This window comes from Panthera uncia, chromosome D1, assembly GCF_023721935.1.
Source record: "Panthera uncia isolate 11264 chromosome D1, Puncia_PCG_1.0, whole genome shotgun sequence".
Classification (NCBI taxonomy): domain Eukaryota; kingdom Metazoa; phylum Chordata; class Mammalia; order Carnivora; family Felidae; genus Panthera; species Panthera uncia.
This window is the reverse complement of record NC_064808.1, coordinates 49,933,262-49,954,958: the sequence shown is the minus strand read 5'-3', so window position 1 is coordinate 49,954,958 and position 21,697 is coordinate 49,933,262. Positions and strand designations below refer to the sequence as shown.

The window sequence follows — 21,697 nt, the reverse complement described above, 5'->3', positions numbered from 1 at the left end:
TGTGGATGGAGCTAGAGTGTATTATTCTAAGTGAAATAAGTCCGTCAGAGAAAGACAAATACCATATGATTTCACTCATATTAGAATTTAAGAAACAAAACAGATGAACTTATGGGAAGGGGGGGAAAAGGAGAGGGAAACCAACCATAAGAGACTCTTTACCATGGAGAATAAACTGAGGGTTGATGGAGGGAGGTGGGTCAGGATGGGTTAAATAGGTAATGGGTATTAAGGAGGACACTTGTGATGAGCACTGGGTGGTACATGTAAGTGATGACTAAATTCAACTCCTGAAAACAATACAAAATACATACATACATACATACATACATACATACATATATACATTGCAACCCATCCTCTCCCTAGACATTCCTGATTCTCTTTATTCTCTGTTTTTCCATGGCATTATCATTTCTCACATACTATGTAGTTTACTCATTTTGTTCTTTGTTCTTAATTCTGGATCAAGATTTTATAAAATTTGGTCATATATTACCATGATTATACAAAATTGTTTATATTGGCATTGTCTCCTGCAGTGGTTTACATTACTGGTTTTTTTTTTTTTTTCCTGGAAGACTATTTTGGACTGTTATCACACATAAACAGTACATAGTGTGGACTTTTGGAATAGGCTTGTTTTATCATCTAAACAGAAACTAGATTAGGATAGAAACAATTGTAGGGCTTTTGCATGTAATTCTCTTCCTTCAGATTTAAAGTATTATTTTCATTCCCAAGACTAGTGATATAAATTCTCTAAATGTGATCCTACTGGAGAGGGTGAAGATTAAGATCAATAATATTTCTATGGAAATTGAGAGTTTTAAATCATACCCTATGTATTGACCAGTCCTGTGGCTTACAATTATATTGTGCCTAAGTTCTATTTATTTTTATTTTTACCTTTTGGTCCCCTTCACCCACTGGTGAAATGGGTAAGGGGGCTCATTTTGTTTATTATTACTTGTATCTCCCACTAGAATTTACGTTCTATAAATCATAAATTAGGAGTTTTGTCAATGCTATTGCTTTGTATGCTGATGTAACCAAAGACCTAAAATAGTGCCTAAAACAATTGGTGCTCAATAATTATTTGCTGACTAAGTGAAGGCAAGAAAGAGAGTTCCAGAGCAAAGGTCTAGAGCTTGGCTTTAGAGAAAGGAGGAGCATCTCATTGGTAACAGGAAGGATGGAGGATGGATAAAGCAGATCTAAGTGGTTTTTTAATTTGGTACTGGGAGATTGAGAGAGTTTATTTTTTAAACATTCTTTTTAATATACTTTTTAAATATTTATTTATTTTGAGAGAGAGCATGTGCGAGGAAGGGAGGGGCAGAGAGAGGAGAGGGAATCCCATCTGTATCAGCACAGAGCTCAATGTGGGGCTCGATCCCACAAACCATGAGATCATGAACCTGAGGTGAAATCAAGAGTCAGATGCTTGACCAACTGAGCCACCCAAGTGCCCTAAGAGAGTTTCTTTTAAATACCATGTGTGATAGTTAGTTTTTATGTGTCAACTTGGCTAAGTTACAGTGCCCAGTTATTTAATCAAATACTAATTTAGGTATTGCTGTGAAGGTATTTGATAGATGTGGTTAACATCTGTAATTAGTTGACTTTAAATGACAGAAACTGCTCTTAATGAAGGTGGGCTTCATTCAATCAGTTGAAGACCATAAAAGCAAAACAGATTTCTCAAAGAAGGAATTCTGTCTCAAGACTGCAGCATTGGGGTGCCTGGGTGGCTCAGTCTGTTAAGTGTCTGACTCTTGGTTTCGGCTCAGGTCATGATCTTGCAGTTTGTGCATTTGAGCCCTGGATCAGGCTCTGCAACTGGTAGTGTGCAACCTGCTTGGGATTTTCAATCTCCCTCTGTCTGCCCCTCCCCTGCTCATGCTGTCTCTGCCTCTTTCAAAATAATAAATAAGTAAACAAACAAACTTAAAAAAAAAAAAAAAAAGACCGCAGCATTAATTCCTGCCTGAGTTTCCAGCATACTGACCTATCTTATAGATTTTGAACTTGCCAGCCCCCACAATCATGTGAGCCAATTCTTTAAAATAAATCTATCTAGGGACATGCCTGGGTGACTTAGTGAGTTAAGCATCTGACTTCAGCTTAGGTCATGATCTCAGGGTTAGTGAGTTCGAGCCCTGCTTTAGGTGAGCATGAGCCCCACTTCAGGTAAAAAAAAAAAAAAAAATTAGCCCTGCTTCAGGTGAGTCCCTCTTCTCTCATTCTCTCTCTCTCTCCTTGTGGGATTCTCTCTTTCTCCCCTCCCTCTCTTTCTGCCCCTCACTTATGCCCTCTCTCTCTAAAATAAAATAAAATAAATCTATCTACCTACCTACTTACCTACGTGTGTGTGTGTGTGTGTGTGTGTGTGTGTGTGTGTATCCTATTGTTTCTGTTTCTCTGAAGAACTCTGAAACAGCATCTAATTTTTTTTTAATAGGAGATGAAGTTATCATTGGAGAGTGAAACAAGAAAATGGAAGATGAAAGAGTACACGTATGAAATAGAATTTTCACAGAATGGAAGAGTAGACTGACAGAAAAACTATAATTCAATTTTTAGGCAGTGTTGAGGGCTCAGTAGAGGCCACTGAACATGATTCCCTTCTGTCCTTGTCTGTCTGGAAAACCATTGTTTTAGGGCCATGAATTTCAAGGCCTGCTGTGACTCTGGGACTCTTCTTTGCCCTTTCCAGGAAGGGCTGCTGCCCTCACTGAACACTATTATGTCTTGTCCACCTTTACCTAAACAGCACTTGGTAGAGTGCCACAAACAAGAAAAACACATAGCTTCACTGAGCTTTATTCTAGGCATTTTACGTACATTAACTCATTTAATCCTCACAGCAACCCTGTTAGGTAAATGCTGTTATTACCTTCATTTTATTTAAAAAAAATTTTTTTGATGGGGTGCCTGGGTGGCTCAGTTGGTTAAGTGTCTGACTTTGGCTCAGATCATGATCTCTCATGAGTTTGAGCCCCATGTTAGATTCTGTACTGACAGCTTGGAGCCTGGGGCCTGCTTCGGATTCTGTATCTCCCTCTCTCTCTACCCCTTGCCCATTCACACTCTGTCTCTCTCTCTCTCTCAAAAATAAACATTAAAAAAAAATTTTTTAATTGAAATGGAGGCAAAATACCGTACAACTAGTGAGTGGTACAGTCAGGTTTTCGATTCAGACAGTCTGACTCCAGAGGTGATCCCCTTTCTCATCAATGAAGACTGCTATACATTTATGCATTTGTTCCATAAATATTTTCTGATCACCTACTCATGGTGCCAGCACCAGGGAATGGGGATGCAACAGAGAGCAATCAAAATCTCTGCCACCACGGAACTTATGTTTCTGGTCAAGGGAAATAGGCAGTAAGCAAATTAAGTATTTATATGAGATGGTACTAAGTGCTGTGGAGAAAAATAATGCAGGGTAGAAAGGGTAAGGAAGGTAGGAACAGTGTTGTTATTTTATGCTAGATAGTCAAAGAACTCATTGATAAGGTCTCTGAACAGAGACTTGAAATGAGGGAATAAGCCTTGGGGACATCTGGAAGAGTGCTCCCTGTGGTATAAGCCTCATTGTCCCTCAGTATCCATTGTCTCCTTCTTTCTTTACTAATTGACTCTTGACTTTTATCTGGGCACATGGCCACTGGAAATAAAGATCAGATTTTACAGCTTTCCTTGCAGCTAGGTGTGCCCATGTGTTTGAGTGATGCGTGCATTGCCAGATTGTGCCCTTAAAAGTAAAGGTGTGCCTCCTACTTGGGTGCCTGGGTGGCTCAGTCTGTTAAGTGTCCAACTCTTGACTTTTGGCGCAGGTCACTATCTCACAGTTCATGAGATTGAGCCCTGCATTAGGCTCTGCACTGACATTGTGGGGCCTGCTTGCAATTCTCCCTCTTTCTCTCTCACTGCCCCTCCCTTACTTGCTCTCTCTCTCTCTCTCTCTCTCAAAATAAATAAACATGAAAAAAATTATAAAAAAAAAAGTAAGGGTGTGGCTCCTAATTCTTCCTCCACGGACTGTGATGGGACCTAGCAGCATGGTGGTGAACTCTCTTGGACACGGAAGACAAGGACCACCTTCTTGGAGAAAGTAGAACAACTGAAAGGCTGCCACGTTAGCCCTCAAGTATTTATACTTGGGCAGTTATGTAAGAGGGAAAAAAACCTTCCATATAGTTTAAACCACTGTATTTTGGGGTCCTTTTGTTGTTACAACATATGTGGTTGGCAGAATTTTAAGATGGTCCTGAATTTTCCACTCCCTGTGTGCATATCCTACATAATCGCTAGGACTATGAATATGACAGCTTATATGGCAGACTTGACTGTAAGAAAGCAATATTATCTGGGTGGGTCTGACCTAACCACATGGACTTTTTAAAAGCAGGGAGATTTCTCTGGCTGGATTCAGAAGGATTCCAAGCTTGCAAAGAGTTTGAGACATGGTTGCTGGCCTGAAGGTGGATGAATCACATGGCAAGGAAGGAAGGTGGCCTCTAGGACCTGAATATGGTCCCCAACTGATGGCCAGAAAGGAAATTGGGACCTAGTCTTACAACTGTGAGGATCTGAATCCTGCCAGCAAGAATGAGCTTGGAAAAGAATTTTCCCCCAGAGTTTTCAGATGAGAACTCAGCCCAGCCAACTCTTAGATTTCAGGTTTCTGATACTCTGAGCAAAGAACCCAGCCAAGCCATGCTAAACATGGATCTGCAGAACTACAAGGTACTAAACGGGTATTTGTTTCTAAGCTACTTAGGTTGTGGTAATTTGTTACACAGGCACAGAAAACTTGTATGAAACCTTGTATGTCTCCTAATAGATACACAAGCAGAGTAATTGATACATAGGCTCTGAGATGGGAGCATCCTCGGTGTAATCCAAGCACAGCTCGAGTGGAGTGGATGAGGAGAGAGAATAGGAGAGAAGGAGAGATAGTAGGTGGCTGATCACATAGCAACTTGTAGGCCATGTAGGACATTGGCTTTCACCGGAGGGAATGAAATGATAGGAAATTAGTTTTAAGCAGAGGAGTGACAAGAGCTGCCCTGTGAAAAGGGTCACTGGCTGCTCTGAAAAGAACAGATTGTGGGGACAAGGGTCGAAGGAGGGAGTCCAGTTAGAAGGCTATGGAATAATCCAGGTGAGAAGTGATAGTGACACAGACTAAGGTTGTGGCACTTAAGGTGGTGAGGAATTGTTGGATTCTGGATAGATTTTGAAGCTATAGCCAACAGAATTTGCCAAAGGATTCAACATGGGAGGTAGGCTGAGGTGGGAAGAGAGGGATGGAAAGAGAAATCTAAGGTGATTTCAAGGTATTGACCCAAGCAACTGGAAAAATGGACTTGTCATTTTGGGGAAGGCAGTGAAAGGAGTAGGTTTCTTTTGCCACCGGGAGGGAGGTGGTAGTTAGAAGTCTGGTTTGGACATTTTAAGATTTTAAGTTTGTGTTATTTATCAGATATCCAAGTAGAGCCATTAAGGAGGCAGATGGACGTACAAATCTGGATTGCAGGGCAGAGGTGGGACTGTGTCATATGCTGAATTTTCTTTTTTTCTTTCTTTCTTTCTTTCTTTCTTTCTTTCTTTCTTTCTTTCTCTTCCTTCCTTCCTTCCTTCCTTCCTTCCTTCCTTCTTTCCTTCCTTCCTTCTTTCCTTAAATCATTCAGACCTTCCCACCCCCCATTTTGGACTTCTTATGATCAAGGATTTTGTCTTACTAGGAGTTTGCTTGTGGGGGAGGTGGTAAGGTAGGGTTGGTGGATATGTGGATGGGGTGCAGGTAGGGTCCCAAAGACATAACTTGTTGGTACTTGGTGCCAGCTAAGACGTTCAGTGAATGCATAAATAGGCACAGGGATCATACTTTCCCATGACGCCCTCACGGTTGCTACTTCCCCAAATCACCGTGTCATTTTTTTTTTCAGACCCAGCCAGACTGATCACCTATTCTCAAAGCGTGTGGGCAGCCAGCAGGTTTGGTCTGGGCCGCAGTGCTTCAGCTTCCCAGTCCTCGCCCGAGCCCCTCGCCCTGCCTTTGTGCAATCCCGGACCAGCACGGATGCTGACTCCTCCCCTTTCCGGTTTCTGAGGGTTCCGGAATTCTGGGGTGAAGGCTCGGGCCTTTAGGGACCCTGTAACGGTTCTAACAGCTGGGAGGGAATGGAGCTGCGGGTGAGTCTCCAGCTTATAATCCTCTTCCCTTTGCCCTCAGATCTCCCTTGCCACTGCCCCCAGGAAGGTCCCCTCCTCCCACACTCCCAGGGACCCCCTGCCCCTCCCCTCTTCTTCTCCCCTTCCCTCTCTCCTTCCTTTTCCTCCTCCTATTCCTCTTTCTCCTCCCCTTCCTCCTTCTCCTCCTCCTCCTTCCAGCTTGGTCCTTTGCCACTTTTTCCTCTCTACACTCCCCCCAACCTCATCTGAACCATGTAGTTCTCTGTGCTTTCTGTTCCCAAGAGCCCCCCTCAGCCCATGTTCAGACAGCACTGGGGCTTTGTTGCCACAGAGTGACCACCTGTTCCTCCCTTCAGGCCATCCCTGGGCTCCACTCCCAGTGACGTTCCTTGCTGTTACCAAAGTTCTCTGAGTGAGCCCTTTCCAAGTGTGCATCAGTTTGTGCAAGTGATCACTCCTCCATGTGCCAGTCTCTCTGTATGGGCAGCTGTGAGTAGAGTGAGCCTGTGCTTGGGACCCAAGTCTTGGTTCACCAGTTTCTCCAACAGGCAGTTGGGATGAAACCTTACCAGCACATCAGTCTCTCTTCCCTTCCGTTGCCTCCTGTACCCCTTACACCAGGTGAGGGGGACTGTGTCCTGGGTGGTGGGAAGGAACTCTTGTGCAGAGAGGGCCCCTGCCTTTGTCTTGGGCCTGCTTCTTACCAGAGTCATTGGGGAAGCTGTTGTCCTCTGCTGTTCTGGCTCTGCCCTGCAACTGCCCTGCAGCTCCATCCATTTCCCTGTCCTAAGTCCCTCCCCTCCCCTGTCCCCCAGCCCCTTAGACCCTGACATTCCTAGCCCAGAACCTAAGGCCCCTTCTCTCACACCTGTTCTGGGCTGGGCCAAGCAGGTGAGACCCAGCAGCCAGGAGCCTGGAACTGGCAGTCAGAACCTGAACAGTGGGCAAGGTCAGTTCGACAGCAGCTGAATGCCCAGCTCCTCTTGGTCTCGGAGCCAAAGGCGGACTTGTCTCCTGAAGAGGCATCACCTGAAGCCCTTGAATCTCAGCACTCCGTCTGTGTTCCAGACACGGAAGAGCAGCTCCAGGACCATCAGAGGACACAGAGACAGTCCCCAAAGGCAGTGAGCCAGTCAGAGCAGCCCACAGCGCTGGAGCTCCTGGTAGCTGAGCTCCAAACTCTGTTCTCAGCTGTCCTGAGGGATGGCAGCCCTGCAGCTTGGCACTACCTGCATGCGGTGCTGCGTCTGCTGCCTCCATATCGTGTGCTGCTTGTTGGTCACCTTGATTTGCTGCCCTTCCTGGAGCAGCTGTCCCACTGGGCACCCTGGGTCCAATCCCAGCTCCAGCTGGACCTACTAGATGCCATAGAGCAGGCCTTTCCCCCAGACACCTCTTTGTTAGAGAGTGCCTCACATATTGAGTGCTGTTCCCAGAAGCAGAAGTTCCGTCACAGGCCCCCACACCCAGCCTGCCCTTTTGTGCAGGCCCGCTGGGGTGGGCAGCACGTGGGGGAGGAGTTGGCTACATGGCTGCGACCACTGACACTGCCAGAGCTACAGCGCAGCCTGGGTATTGTTGGTGCCCAGGTGGCCTTGAAAGAGACCTGGTGGGTAGATGGCCTTAGCCTCCTGCCCTTGGCACTGGCCACAGACATCCCCGTACGGTATGAAAGCAGGGACACTGATGATGCAGAGGAGGAGCCTGTTGGAAGAAAAGAGACTAAGTAAGTGAGGGACCCAGAGTGGGGCTTTGAGCAGAGGGGAAAAAGAAGAAACTTAACGGGTGCCTCCTTCGAAGTCTAGGGCCAGCTCCCTATTGATTTTAGGCATTAGCCTGAACCCCAAGCTATGCTGGTTGTAGCTGTTTCTTTCTCCCTTTTTGTCTGCAAATAAACCGAGTGTTCTAAGTGTTAATCCCCTTCAGGCAATGCAGAAATTCATGAAAATCAAAAGTCAGCTATAAGGAAGCCAAGGCATCAGAAAACAGCTTGAGTTTCCACAGTTTCCAGATCTTTCTCAGATGGTGCTAGAAGCTTCTTTAGTTCTTTTTCTCACTCTTTCATAATCCCTGACCCTCTCCGCTGGGCCTGCCTAGGGCTGGGTGCTGGATGTTGTGTACAGGTTCTTCCCTCAGGACGCTCCTAGGTGAATGCTTGTCTGAGGGACCTTCCCACACATTTGTGTGTGAGCTAAGCCAGCCCCAAAGCACATTAGAGTTGGCAGCTCAGGCAAATGCGACATTCATTCTGACCTTTTCAGAGCCTTCTTCCTGCCCTGCCAGTGTGGGTATCCTGGCCCCTTGAGTGCCAATTGTTTCCCCCAATCGGGCTCTCATTGCTCCTTTCAAGATTTCAGAGTGTCTACAGCGACCTCCTCTTCTGAGAGTTCTTTAACACTAGTCTTAGAATTCCCCCCCGCCCCCATCCTCTGGCCTGATTTTCTTCTTTTTTTTTTTTAATCTTAAAATTATTTATTTATTTTTTTAATATGAAGTTTATTGTCAAATTAGTTTCCATACAACACCCAGTGCTCCTCCCAACAGGTGCCCTCCTCAGTACCCACTACCCACCCTCCCCTCCCTCCCACTCCCCATCAACCCTCAGTTTATTCTCAGTTTTTAAGAGTCTCTTATGGTTTGGCTCCCTCCCTCTCTAACTTTTTTTTTCCTTCCCCTCCCCCATGGTCTTCTGTTAAGTTTCTCAGGATCCACATGAGAGTGAAAACATATGGTGTCTGTCTTTCTCTGTATGACTTATTTCACTTAGCATAACACTCTCCAGTTCCATCCACGTTGCTACAAAAGGCCATATTTCATTCTTTCTCATTTCCAAGTAGTATTCCATTGTGCATATAAACCACAATTGCTTTATCCATTCATCAGTTGATGGACATTTAGGCTCTTTCCATAATTTGGCTATTGTTGAAAGTGCTGCTATAAACATTGGGGTACAAGTGCCCCTCTTCATCAGCACTCCTGTATCCCTTGGGTAAATTCCTAGCAGTGCTATTGCTGGGTCATAGGGTAGATCTATTTTTAATTTTTTTGAGGAATCTCCACACTGTTTTCCAGAGCGGCTGCACCGCTCCCACCAACAGTTTGCCTTCCCACCAACAGTTCAAGAGGGTTCCCGTTTCTCCACATCCTCTCCAGCATCTATAGTCTCCTGATTTGTTCATTTTAGCCACTCTGACTGGCGTGAGGTGGTATCTGAGTGCGGTTTTGACCTGTAGTTCCCTGATGAGGAGTGACATTGAGTATCTTTTCATGTGCCTGTTGGCCATCTGGATGTCTTCAGAGAACTGTCTATTCATGTTTTCTGCCCATTTCTTCACTGTATTATTTGTTTTTCGGGTGTGGAGTTTGGTGAGTTCTTTATAGATTTTGGATACTAGTCTGGCCTGATTTTCTAAGTGCTTTGCAACTTGTCTAGTACACATTCACTGGGAAGAAGGGTAGCTTTACCTTTAATCTGGATTGGCTTCCTCAGTTTTTGCTCTAAGTTTATGGCCGGGTCAAATTTTTGCTAAAATCTTAAAGCTGTAATGGTGGACAGATAGGTAGGCTCCTGGGGCTCTGATAGAAGGGGACAGTGCTGACAATTTATATCTTCAAGATCCCCAGCAGATCCTTTCTTTTTCCAAGACCTGCCCTGTGCCCTGAATATGTTTCCTGGGAGTATGTAACTAAAGTGAGAATGGACTGAGATGTTGGAAAGGGGTCAAGTTCTTTGCTTTTCTCTTTGGACCTGGTGATAAGTCTCTGAGGCCTAGCTAATGTGGCTTAGCTTGCATGAAGTTCTCCAGGTCTGTTCCTCCAGACATCCATTCATTCAATAAGTATCACTGGAGACCCAGTACGTATTAGGAACTGCTAGATGCTGGAGATACAGACATGAACAAGACACACTCATTCTCTTTCTTTGGGGTTTTACAGTTCAGTTGGGGGAATAATATTAAATAAGTTGGTGCCAATAAAATATAATTGCAAATTGTGATAAGTGCTATATAATAAAGAGAACACCGCCTTTCCCCTGGCTGCTCCTGTGTGTGTGTGTATGCATACGGGTGTGTGTGTGTGTGTACATGTAGCGGAAAGCACATCAGAGGCACTTTGGTTTAGATTGAAGTTATTAACAAAATATCTTGCAGGTTATGAGGTGAAATAAGAGGAGAGTTTCAAGGAGGGGGAAGCAGTTAGTATTAAATGCTACTGAAGCAAGTAAGAAAAACCTGAAAAATGTTCATTGGTTTTAGTAACAAGGAGGAGGTTGGTGAAAGTGATTTATTTCGGGCAGTTTTGTGAAGGGGAAGCCAGATTTTAGTGCATTCAGGAGCAAACGGGAGATAAGGAAGTAGAAATCACATTTTACTATTCTTTCATGAAGGTTGGCTTGAAAGGGAGAGAGAGATAATGGGACACTGGTGTCTGGATAGGCCTCCTAAAAAAAAAAATAAGATAGATGTTCATAGCCCTTATGACAATGCTTGAGAAGTGGGTGTTCAAAAATTTTTTGCACAGTGCATGAATAAATATAGGCTAACAGTAAGAAAAGAAAGAGATTGAAAATATAGCATGAAGAGAGGATAAAGGATCCACTTCACAAATGGAGGAATTTCTTACAGAGAAGAAAGGGCATTGCTTCCTCTCAAGTTGATTAGGATGGGATTAGGATGGGAATCTGGGCAGATAACTGTGTGGGAAAGCAGCTGAACTAGGGGAAGTTAGTTGATGGCTGAGAACCTCAGTTCTCTCTGGGCAGGGAAGGAGGCAGGAAAGGGAATGAAGTGGGGCCTGGCAGGGCTGGGCATGGGAGTAGGTAGAGGTCTGGAATAGCAGCTGAGGGGACTGAAAGATACAGGGTGCCTGAAGACTTGTATGAAGATACCAGAGCAGCATGAGCCCATAATTGAGATCAGATACCAGGAATCCGTCGAGGAGCTGATATTCCTGGTTCAGTAATCTTCTGAACCAATTTAGATCATGTAGGACTCTTAACTGTTGAGGAAATGAAACTTCAGTAGCTGTTACACGGTTCAAATGTCCCGATCCAACATCAAGTTTACAAGCCCTATTGTTGATATGAACTTTTAGAATAGGATGGCACTGTTATCTCTGGGGTAACTTGTTCTGTTGATCTAGCTTTGGGTCAATTAGTGACATCGCTATATACTTGACTAGTATAGTCTAGGTATTCAGTTTTTGGTTTCTTGGAAAATTAATTTTTATATCAATTTTGTTGGCTGGCGTTGAAGGGTAAAAAGACTGAAAGTACTGGTGTAGGCTTGAGGGGATTGAAGAATGCACCATTGGATCCTGGCTGGAAAGGAAAGGATGTGAAACCAGAAGTTAGGTGGTGATGGGGGAAGAGCAAGAAAGACTCACAGGCATGGAATCATGCAGAGTTGGAAAGCAGGCATAATGGGGGCAATGGTTAGGAGATCTAGGTTAGGAAGCAGTGGTGGAGAAATCAGGCCTGTGGGCTTGCTAGATGATGAGCTGGGAAAACAAAATATTCCCATTTCATTCAGTATTATATAATAGCTTCATAGTAATCATAAGAAGTCCAGAATGATTATTCATTTGTCAGAAAGGGAAGGGTTGTTCATTGATTGGTCTGTGTGAATATAGCTGCTTGACGGTATTTGCTCGGTATGTGAATACCTTTGGGTATAGGTGGTAGGGTAGGGTATAGGCTCTGACAATACCACATCACATCCTCTTCAGCATCCAATCTGCTCCTCCTTTCACTGGCTAACAGTGGCAAGCTGACTCCTTGCTCTGTCTCTTTTCTCCTGATTTTTTTTTTTTTTTTTTAATCATACAGGTCTCAGCTTGATACACAAGTTCCTGGGAAGAAAACGTTACAGAAGAGAAGCTCTGGCTTCTCATTTCAGACTTCCCTCCTGGGTAGCCAGGTGATGACCATTATGAAGACAGAGAGATACCTGAAGAAGATCCACTTCCTCTATCTCAATGTAGCTCCCAGCCGGCACTTTAGGTAAGTCCAGATGGCTTTTACTCTGGCCACTCCCTGTTTTCCTCCCATGCTATCTCCCACCCGGCTTCCTCTCCTTACCCACTCCTCTCCTGTCCTTTCTCTTCTCTGGCTGCTTCTCCTCTTTCTTCCAGTTTGCCTCCCTCTTCCCTTCTCAGCTTCCTCCTTTCCGTTCTGCACCTCTTCTTTGCTCCCTTTGCTCTCACAGCCTTTTCTACTTTTGGTTCTGTCTTCTTTATTCTGTCCTAAAATGGTAGAAACATTTGGTCGTAGCCTCGGAAGGGAATTTAATGGGGATCTCTTCCAACTCCAGTGCACAAATCTGGTGTTTGAACAGTGAGGGGAAGCTTTGAGTTTCCCAAGGGGCCCTGTTCCTTAGACTGAACCAAGCTCTGCCTTCTTTTAACTTCTACCTTCTGGTCCTGGTTTTAGCTCTGGGGCTATAAAAACAAGTCCCCTCCTTCCACATGACTCAGGAGGTGTTCATTTTCTTCTGTTAGCTCTAAAATTTATGTATGTCTCAAAGCCCTGTTCAAATCCCATCTCTTCTCAGAAATAATAATTACCATTAATCAATTTTTTTCCCAAGCATTGTGCTGTTATTATTTCCATACATGAGACGAGCACCCTGAGGCATAAAGAGGTTAAGTAACTTGTCACATACTAAGTGGTAGAAACAGACAAACCTAGCACTGTCTTAACTCAAAAGTCCATGCTCTTCAGCAGTATGTCGTGTACCCTCCCAGAAGGCTCTGTTTCCTACATACACTGCTGTCTTTCTCCTGAGCTTATGTAGCACTAATGGGGCGTATCATCCATGCATTTACTGATCAGGTCATTTAACAAGTTCTCGCTGAAAGCATTGTGCCAGTTATTAAGCAGTTGTCTTTTGGCTCTTCTCTCACTACTTCATGACACTGGGGCTGAGACTGCAAACTTTACTCCTCCTTTTTCAACTGGCCTCCTGTTAGGTTTTTTTTGGTTTTTTTTTTTTTATGTTTATTTATTTTTGACAGAGAGAGAGAGACAGAGCATGAGCGGGGGAAGGGCAGAGAGAGAGGGAGACTCAGAATCCGAAGCAGGCTCCAGGCTCTGAGCTGTCAGCACAGAGCCCGACACGGGGCTCAAACTCACAGGCCAGGAGATCATGACCTGAGCCAAAGTCGTGCTCAACTGACTGAGCCACCCAGGCGCCCCCTGTTAGGTTTGGTTAGTAGGGGGTGCTAGAAGGAGACTGGACAGCAAGATAAGAGAAGGAACTTCCTCTTTCCCTTGCTTGCTCCTTCTGTCAGGATTGGTCCTCCACCCTGGCGGCAGTGGGCACCTTCTGAATTAGCCTCTTCATGATTCTGACGGCACCAGTGCCAGCTGGGTGGCACCTGCCCATCAGCTTTCTGTATCTTGACTGCCCCTCCCCCAAACTCCGAAGGCACTAGTACCAGTGTGGCAGCGCCTCCAATGAAATCCAGGCCCCAGGTCTACAAGCCCCTCCCCCAAGCTCATAGCTTCTGAGACTCCAGACCCCTTCCCTATGTTCCTCTCATTCTCGAGCTGGCATCCATTCCTGCGGTTATTGTATCAGTGCCACCTTGGTGTTCCCTTTTGGCTGTTTGTTTCTTTGACACCTTAAAAAAAAAAAAAAGCTCTCTATTAAATTCACTTTGTTGAAATGCCCTGTTTGGTTTCTGCTTTCCTGATTGGACTGTTACTGATATCATGAAAGGAAAGGAGCCTCAAATATGGGATTCTGATATTGCCTTGGTAATGTCCTTGGCCTTGAACAGTACTGAGCTCCGTGCAAATGGTGTATAGGGTCCTAGTAATCCATGCCATGTAGTGGCATCACAGTTAATGAAATGATCACTTGTGGCTGACTGTGATGAACTAACTACTGACACCCAGTGGCCAGCCACCACACCTGACCAGTAACAGTGGCGGTGTGGGACGGGATGCTTACTGACTGCAGTGGAGAGCTCACACCAAGAAAATTACAAGCTTAGAACTTTTAAACTATCAGCTCCATCATAATCAGAGAAGCAGCACAATCAAAGATAATTAGGCACACGGAGAGACAAGAAACCATGAACAAGAGAACTAAAAGGCAGTGAATAATTATAGGACGAACTCTGCCAAAGAAGGAAATCCAGTGAAGTGAGTTTAGCATTTGGTGGTGCTTTTCCCCAGAGGCGCCTGTGGATCCCACTATTGGCGATTGTGTGTCAGTTTTACTGTCAGCTCCTGAGCCGAGCTTTGGGTAGGCACAGACAGCCAAAGATCAGAGGCTGCAGCTGGGGACCCACACCCAGGAAAGCCATGTTTTCTGCTTCAACCTATAATGTGACCAGGGTACAAACCCAGAACCCACGGCATTTAATTTGGACTTCCCTGATGTATCCATACAGATGATTTTCATATTTTACCAGTTTATTTTGCCTTTTTCTAGTTGTTCTCAAGTGAGAGTGTTCTAAATTTCTAGTGCACCATTAGTTAAAGCAGAACCCTGCCCTTTATTGTTTCCTTTTGTTTCTTGGACATGTAATGGGTTTGTTGTTTTTTTTTTCAATGTGTTTGAATTTATCAATTTTTTCTTGGATTTGTCCCAGGTTTTTTAATTAAGTTTTTCATTTAATTCTAACATAGTTAACATACAGTGTTATGTTGGTATGTCCTGGATGTTAATTCATACTCAGATAGGAATTTATTTCTTCACTTCCTTAGAGTCTTCATTCAAGTGTCACCTCTCCCTCCCTCCCCCTCCCCCCAAAACTCCTGTCCTCCCCTGGCATTGCCAACCTCCTTTTCCTGTGCTTTTCTTCCCCTCTCATTTATTATGTTTATCATCTTTCTTCTTCAATAGAATGAGAGCTCTGTCAGGGCAGGGATTTTTGTTTGTTATGTTTAACAGCATACCCTGAGGGTTTAGAACAATTTGGCATAGAGTAGAGACTCAATAACATTTGTTGAATGAATGAATGAATTATCCAGAGTAGGAACAGGCATGGAGGCAAGAAGATGATGAGTTCCATATAGAACTTGCCGTGTTTCAGTAAGGCAGAGAGCTTGAGGTGTTTGGGAAGCAGTTGAATACTCTCTAGCATCACTTAATACTCCAATTGATCTGAGCCCTTTGAGGGCAAGGACTATGTAGCAGTTATTTTTATGTCCTCATCTCCAATCACAGCACTTGGACAGAAGGGAAACTCGATAAATGGTTTAATTAAATTCCATATGAAGTCAGGGACTGAATTTTTCCTGTTTACTGCTATATCCTTAGTGCCTAGCACAGTCGAATGAATAACTATCCCCCAAAGGAGCACTCGCTGTGGGGAGTGAGAAGAGTACCCTCTATCCTGACCGTGTGCAGGAAGAGTAGCATTTAGGGGTGCCTGGCTGGCTCATTCTGTAGAGCATGGAACTCTTGACCTTGGGGTTGTAAGTTTGGTTGTACAATGTTGGCTGTAGAGATTACTTAAAATCCTAGAAGAAGAAGGAGAAGAGGGAGAAGAAGGAGGAGAAAAAGAAGAAGAAAGCAGCTTTTGAAAAAGAGAAAAGAAAGAGTAGTGTTCATTAAGAAGGTCATAAGGGAAGGAATGACCCCTTGGGGGAGCCAGGGTTCAATTAGTACAGGAAACTGTGGGAAACTAAGCAGCCCAGTGGTTAAGGGAGGTGACTTGAGTCAGGTAGATTCAGTTTTAAATCCTATATTCTTTCCTTAACTATCTTGGAAAAAGTTATGGCTCCTTTTGTTTCAGAAGAAATGGTTTGGGGGAAAAGAGTACTTGGGAAAATCTAGTCACTTTGTCAGAAAGGAAACAAAGTTTTACATGACTTGACTTAGTGAGTTCATTCTGGATCTATCTAAATGTTCTTCAGTCATTTGCTTAATCATGTATTCTAGAAAGTTGAGAGGGAAGAGATAGAAGACGGCCATTTTATCTCTTAGGCATTATAGGCATAGGAACTGGGACATCAAAGCTTATAAAGGGCTTTCAAATATACTTAATGCTTAAGTATATTATTGGCTCCAAGTTATGAAAATAAAACTGTAAAATAAAAGTTGATAAATACTTTATTGAATGTGCCCAAACAGCATTATGCTAACCAGTCTCCTGCAACTAGATACAACTATATAAATGGCATTTACTTTGGGATGCAGGTGCATTGTGCTGAAGTAAGAGAACTTAGTAGGATTTTAAGGTGGCTCCGGAGGTACTTGACTGGTTCTTTTGGCTGCAGTTTTCCTCTTTATTTGCCTGTGTCGAGTCTTCTATTCACCCCCTGCTTTTCCCCATTCTCAGTTACTCCCAACAGCACCCACTGATTTTTCTCTGCATGTTATTTCAGTACCTAGAGATATACATATTTTATCATTTCTAAGATGTACTTTTTTTTTTTTTTACATTTTAACATCTCTGAAATTATGATGCATCTTACAAATTGGTGGAGTATCACATTGGCAGCATTTTAATGTTTCATTTTTTTTTTTTAATGCTGCAGCTTACAACTGATGGCATCTTAGGTTTGATGGAATGTAAGGTATCTGGATCTGGAGATATGATCTTCTTAGACCTGGCTGGGTGCCTTTTTCTTTCTTCCCTTCCATCTTTGGCTTCCATTTATTCTTAATATTTATTTCCTTGGGGCACTTGGATGACTCCATTGGTTAAGGGTCCGGCTCTTGATTTTGGCTCAGGTCATGATCTCACGGTTTAGTTCGTAGGATGGAACCCTGTGTGGGGCTCTGCACTGACAGCAGGGAGCCTGCTTAGGATTCTCTCTCTCTCTCTCTCTCTCTCTCTCTGTCCCTCCCCCACTTGCTCTCTCTCTCTCTCTCAAAATAAATAAATAAACTTTTAAAACATTAATAATATTTGTTTCCTTTTTTGAGTTTGAAGATCATTCTTTTCTCTTTCCCTTCTTCCCACTTTCTTCTGCCTTCATTCCTGCTGCCATGTTTCGCCTCTCCATCCTTCTTTTGTCCCTTCCTGACGTCTGCAGGAGTTCCCAGGGCTCCTGCTGACCAGAGCTCTTTTCTAAAGGCCCTACAGCCTGGTGGTGGTGCCACCCAAGAAGGTGAACCCTGAGTACTACATCTTCTCTCCCTTTGGGATCCTGCATGTCCATCCTGTGGAGGGCAGTGAGACGATCACGCTGGGCACCTGGCACCGCCATTCTGTCCTCTGGCAGCAGCTCCAGTCCATCCCGTTCTTCAAATATTTCCTCTTATACAAGGCCTTGGCTTGGTAGGTGGTGACAGTATGGGATGTGGGGAGAAGTGTTGTGGGGAGCAGTAGCATGCTGTCGCTGCCCTCTGGTCTGTAGTTGGAAGAGGAGTGTGAAGTTGCACGGGCTGCACCGGCACCGGACTTTCCTAGGGAAGCATCTGCTCTTTGCTGTGCCCCACTTTGGAGCTGGGCTTCTGCATATTAGCAGGTAAGGTCTTCAAAATACAATGTCAATGGACCTTTTGAATTATTGTTACAAAAAAACAATAACATGTTCCTTGTAGAAGGTTTGGAAGACATGAAAAAGCACAAAGAGAAAAAAATCTTTAATCTTACCAACCGTAAATAACCACGACAAACATTTTGCACATTTCCCTTCTGGTCTTATTTTCTATCACATATACGTATGTGGTCATACTTGACATACTGTTAAGTAACCAGTTTTTTTTATGAATAATGTATCTTGAGCATATTTTCATGTAATTAGGTATTCCTACATCACCTTGCCCCAGACCACACAATTATTGAGTATTGGATCTAGGGATGTAACTCAGGTGCCTGAATTCAAATTCTCTGCTCTTCCCATGGTACCTTTTGGGTTCTTTTTTTTGAAGAAAAGCTTAGTTATTCCTGTTTTCAGTACTTTCTTACTTATCTTGCACTCCTCAGCCACTCTAATTCTCTTCTGTGATAGAAGTTGCAAACTCAGATGCCCACAGGGCCTGAGCCGGAGCTATGGAAGAAACGTAGTGGATTAGGTGCAAGACATTAGGGAGCAGGGGAATACAGTCTGGAGACTGCATCTAAATAGGACAGTCACTACTGAGTTCCAGTTGTCTGTTGCCTCTGGGAATATGGGTACAGCATGCCAGCTGCCTTGTTTTTCAGGATTTCCTGGAAATCCACATTTTGTTGTAAAATGTCTTAATTTTACCTACTTAACTCAAATTTTTATTAAAACAGTGTGCTGGCCAACTCTTACTGGAACATATGAAAACATTTTCAGTCTGAATTTGACCCACGGGTTACTAGTTTGAAACCTTTGCTCTGGGAATCCTCCAGTCTAGCCTAATCATCATAGTGTAATTAAAAGCATAAGGGCGTGGAGACTGGACAGATCTGAATTTAAATCCTGAACCCTAGCAAGGACTTTACTCTTTGAGCCTCGTTTCCTGATATAAAAACTAGGGATAAACGTTTCTACCACGCAGCTATAGTGAGAAGTGAGATTGTAAATATAAAGTACCATGTTCAATGCCTTTTAATAGGTGCTGAATAAATGATACCCATTATGATCACCTTTTGCTTATTGGGGATCTTTCGTCTTTTTCAAGGATTTTTAGAGATGTAGAATTCTCATGGAGAGAGTAGATAACAGAAGCAGGTTTTCTCAGGGATGGTCAGCCCATAGAGAAGTTAGAGGTTCCTCACCTTTGATCCTAAAACTGATCTGCCCATCTAGATTTTTGGGGCCCTTAGGCCTTTCAAGGAGACACTCTCCTGGCAGAAAGGTCAGTCAGTAGAAACATTTGCACATAACTCCAGGCCTTTCCCAAAGCATTCCCCGACCAGCAACTTCCTCAGCTTGAATTCTTCCAAAGAATTCTCAAGAGGAATCTGTCTCTGTAGGTCACCAGGAATGTTAGAATCTTTCTAAATCTTTGCTTATTCTGCGGTGTGCTGGGCTAGGAAGAGGTCAGAAGTGTTCAAGGAAAGAAGGTTGAGATGCCGGCTCTGACAAGCTTAGCCATTGATTGCAGGCTTCTACAGGAGCTGCGCTCTGTATCCTGGCTCCCCCAAGACCCCGATCAATGCTATGGGCTGCTGGACCTGCAACGGGCTCTAGCCAAGGAGAACCACAAGGCTCTGCAGCTGCTCCATCGCTGCCTGCACCTCTGCACATCCATCCTGCACCTGGTAAGAGGCTGCAGTGCAATTTATTGTGAACCTTTTCCCCAAGCTGAGCTTGCCAGAGGCCCAGTCTCCTTTTGGCTCACGCTTCTCCTGGGATCCCCTGTGTGGTCTGGACTCTGAAGTTGGCCCAGAGCCATTGTCCTGCCCAGCACCAGCAGTCTCTGTTGTGGGGTGGATGGATCAATTACAGACGGGCAGAGGCTTGGACCCAACCTTTTCCCTAAGGGTTGGTCCTGGCCTTGAGCAGGGAGGAGAAGGAACATAGCAATGGTTTTCTTTAGCTGTTTGTGCCAGGGGCATTAGGGAATTTGAAAGTTGGAGTCTGGATCTTTCATGCTACTAGGCTTATCTTTGAACCTATTTTGAATCTTCGGTAGGCCACTGTGGCTGGTAGAAGCATCCGGTGATGGAGTCCTTCCTAATTATGCCTACTTTGCATCTGTGGTACCTGCCCTCAGCCTAGGGCTCCTGGAGGCCCTGCTACATGTTCCTGTCACAATAGTTTGCTGTCTGTCGGGTGGGGCTGGATATTTACCCAGTTCTCTGGCTGATCGCTGTCTCTAGGTAAACTAGATCTGAGAGAGATCTAGTACATGAGAAATAATGTACGAGAAGCCCTAGGTAGATTCATACAGGGAAATGGCCTTCAGCCTCCAGACAATAACAGCTGGACCTCACACTGCACTAAGCTGAATGGGGCCAAAGGTGGGGGCAAGCTATTCCATGGCCTTTCTGTACCTCCCAGTTCCTAAATCCCACTCTTGTTTTAATGTTACAAAAATATTAAAATTTTTTAATAGTAGTTTACTTTGGGGGTACCTGGGTAGCTCAGTTGGTTAAGCATCCAACTCTTGATTTCAGCTCAGGTCATGAGCCCATGGTTGTGGGCATGCTGGGCATGGAGCCTGCTTAAGATTCTCTCTCTGCCCTTCCCCTGCTCTCTCTCTCTCTCTCTCTCTCTCTCTAAAAATAAAAAATAAATAAATAAAAATAGAGGTTTATTTTGTCAATTAAGGTAAATTTTGCATGCAGTAAACAAATTGTAAGTGTGCAGTTTGTTGAAATATTTACATGTATATACATCCATGTAACCACCACCCAGATCAAGATGTAGAACATTTCCAGCACCTCAGCAAGCTCCCTGGTACCTCTCCTGTCAATACCCCCACAAAGGTAACTACTACTCTGATCTCTGTCACCATAGATTAATTTAGTCTGATTTTGAATTTCATATAAATGGAATCACCATTTTTTTTTCACTCAACATTATGTTAGCAAGGTTTATCCATAATCTTCTAGGAAGCAGTGGTTCACTCTTTTGTATGCTATGTAGTATTTCCTGTATGAATATACCACAATTTATTCTCCTGTCGATAGACATTTGAGTTTGTTTCAGCTTTTGCTGTTATGAATAATGCTGATGAGAACATTTTTTTTTTAATTTTTTTTTAACATTTATTTATTTTTGAGACAGAGAGAGAGTATGAACAGGGGAGGGTCAGAGAAAGAGGGAGACACAGAATCTGAAACAGGCTCCAGGCTCTGAGCTGTCAGCACAGAGCCCGACGTGGGGCTCGAACCCACGGACCGCGAGATCATGACCTGAGCTGAAGTCGGACGCTTAACCGACTGAGCCACCCAGGCGCCCCTGATGAGAACATTCTTGTGCATGTCCCTTGGTGGACATAAGCACTCATTTGTTTGGAGTATGTGTTCTAGGAGTGAAACTGCTGGAATAAGGTACATGTCTGTTTTACAGTACCAAACAGTTTTCTGGAGTGGTTGTACCAGTTTGTATTCCCCCAACAGTGTAGGAGACTTCCAGTTGTCCTATGTTCTCATCAACCTTTAGTATTGTCAGGGTTTTTAATTTTAGCCAAACTGGTATATAGTGGTATCTCATTGTAGTTTTGTTTGTTTGTTTGTTTTAGAGAGAGAGCACATGCAAGCAGGGGAGGGGCAGAAGGAGAAGGAGAGAGAGAAAATATCAAACAGGCTCCACACTCAGTGCAGAGCCAGATGCGGGACTTGATCTCACAACCATGAGATCATGACCTGAGCTGAAATCAGGAGTCAGACACTTAACCGAATGAGCCACCCAGGTGCCCCTCACTGTAGTTTTAATTTGTGTTTCTATGATCACCAAGGTTGTTGAGCGTCTTTTCATATGCTTATTGGCTGTTTTGGTACCTTCTTCTGTGATGGTCTAAGTCTCTTGTTTATTTTTAACTGTTGTCTGTTTTTTTCCTATTAATATGTAAGAGTTCTTTAGATAGTCTAGATATGCATCCTGTATCAAATATATATATATATATATATATATATATATATATATATATATAAAATAGATATT

The 21,697-nt window shown here is 43.9% G+C and overlaps 1 protein-coding gene across 2 annotated transcripts in view; it reads left to right on the top strand.

Annotated features, from left to right (window-relative positions):
• Positions 1-3,973: 3,973 nt before the first annotated feature.
• Positions 3,974-21,697, top strand: part of DNHD1 (dynein heavy chain domain 1) — an 82,234-nt gene continuing 64,510 nt past the window's right edge. The window contains exons 1-6 of one of the 2 annotated variants that reach the window (XM_049650997.1): positions 3,974-6,828; positions 7,099-7,933; positions 12,035-12,208; positions 17,245-17,448; positions 17,528-17,638; positions 19,191-19,347. In XM_049650997.1, coding sequence (XP_049506954.1) covers positions 6,765-6,828; positions 7,099-7,933; positions 12,035-12,208; positions 17,245-17,448; positions 17,528-17,638; positions 19,191-19,347 — 1,545 coding nt within the window. In that variant the 5' untranslated portion in view covers positions 3,974-6,764. Of the gene's footprint in view, positions 6,829-7,098; positions 7,934-12,034; positions 12,209-17,244; positions 17,639-19,190; positions 19,348-21,697 lie in introns of those variants that run through there. The other variant, XM_049650987.1, reaches the window with a different exon arrangement.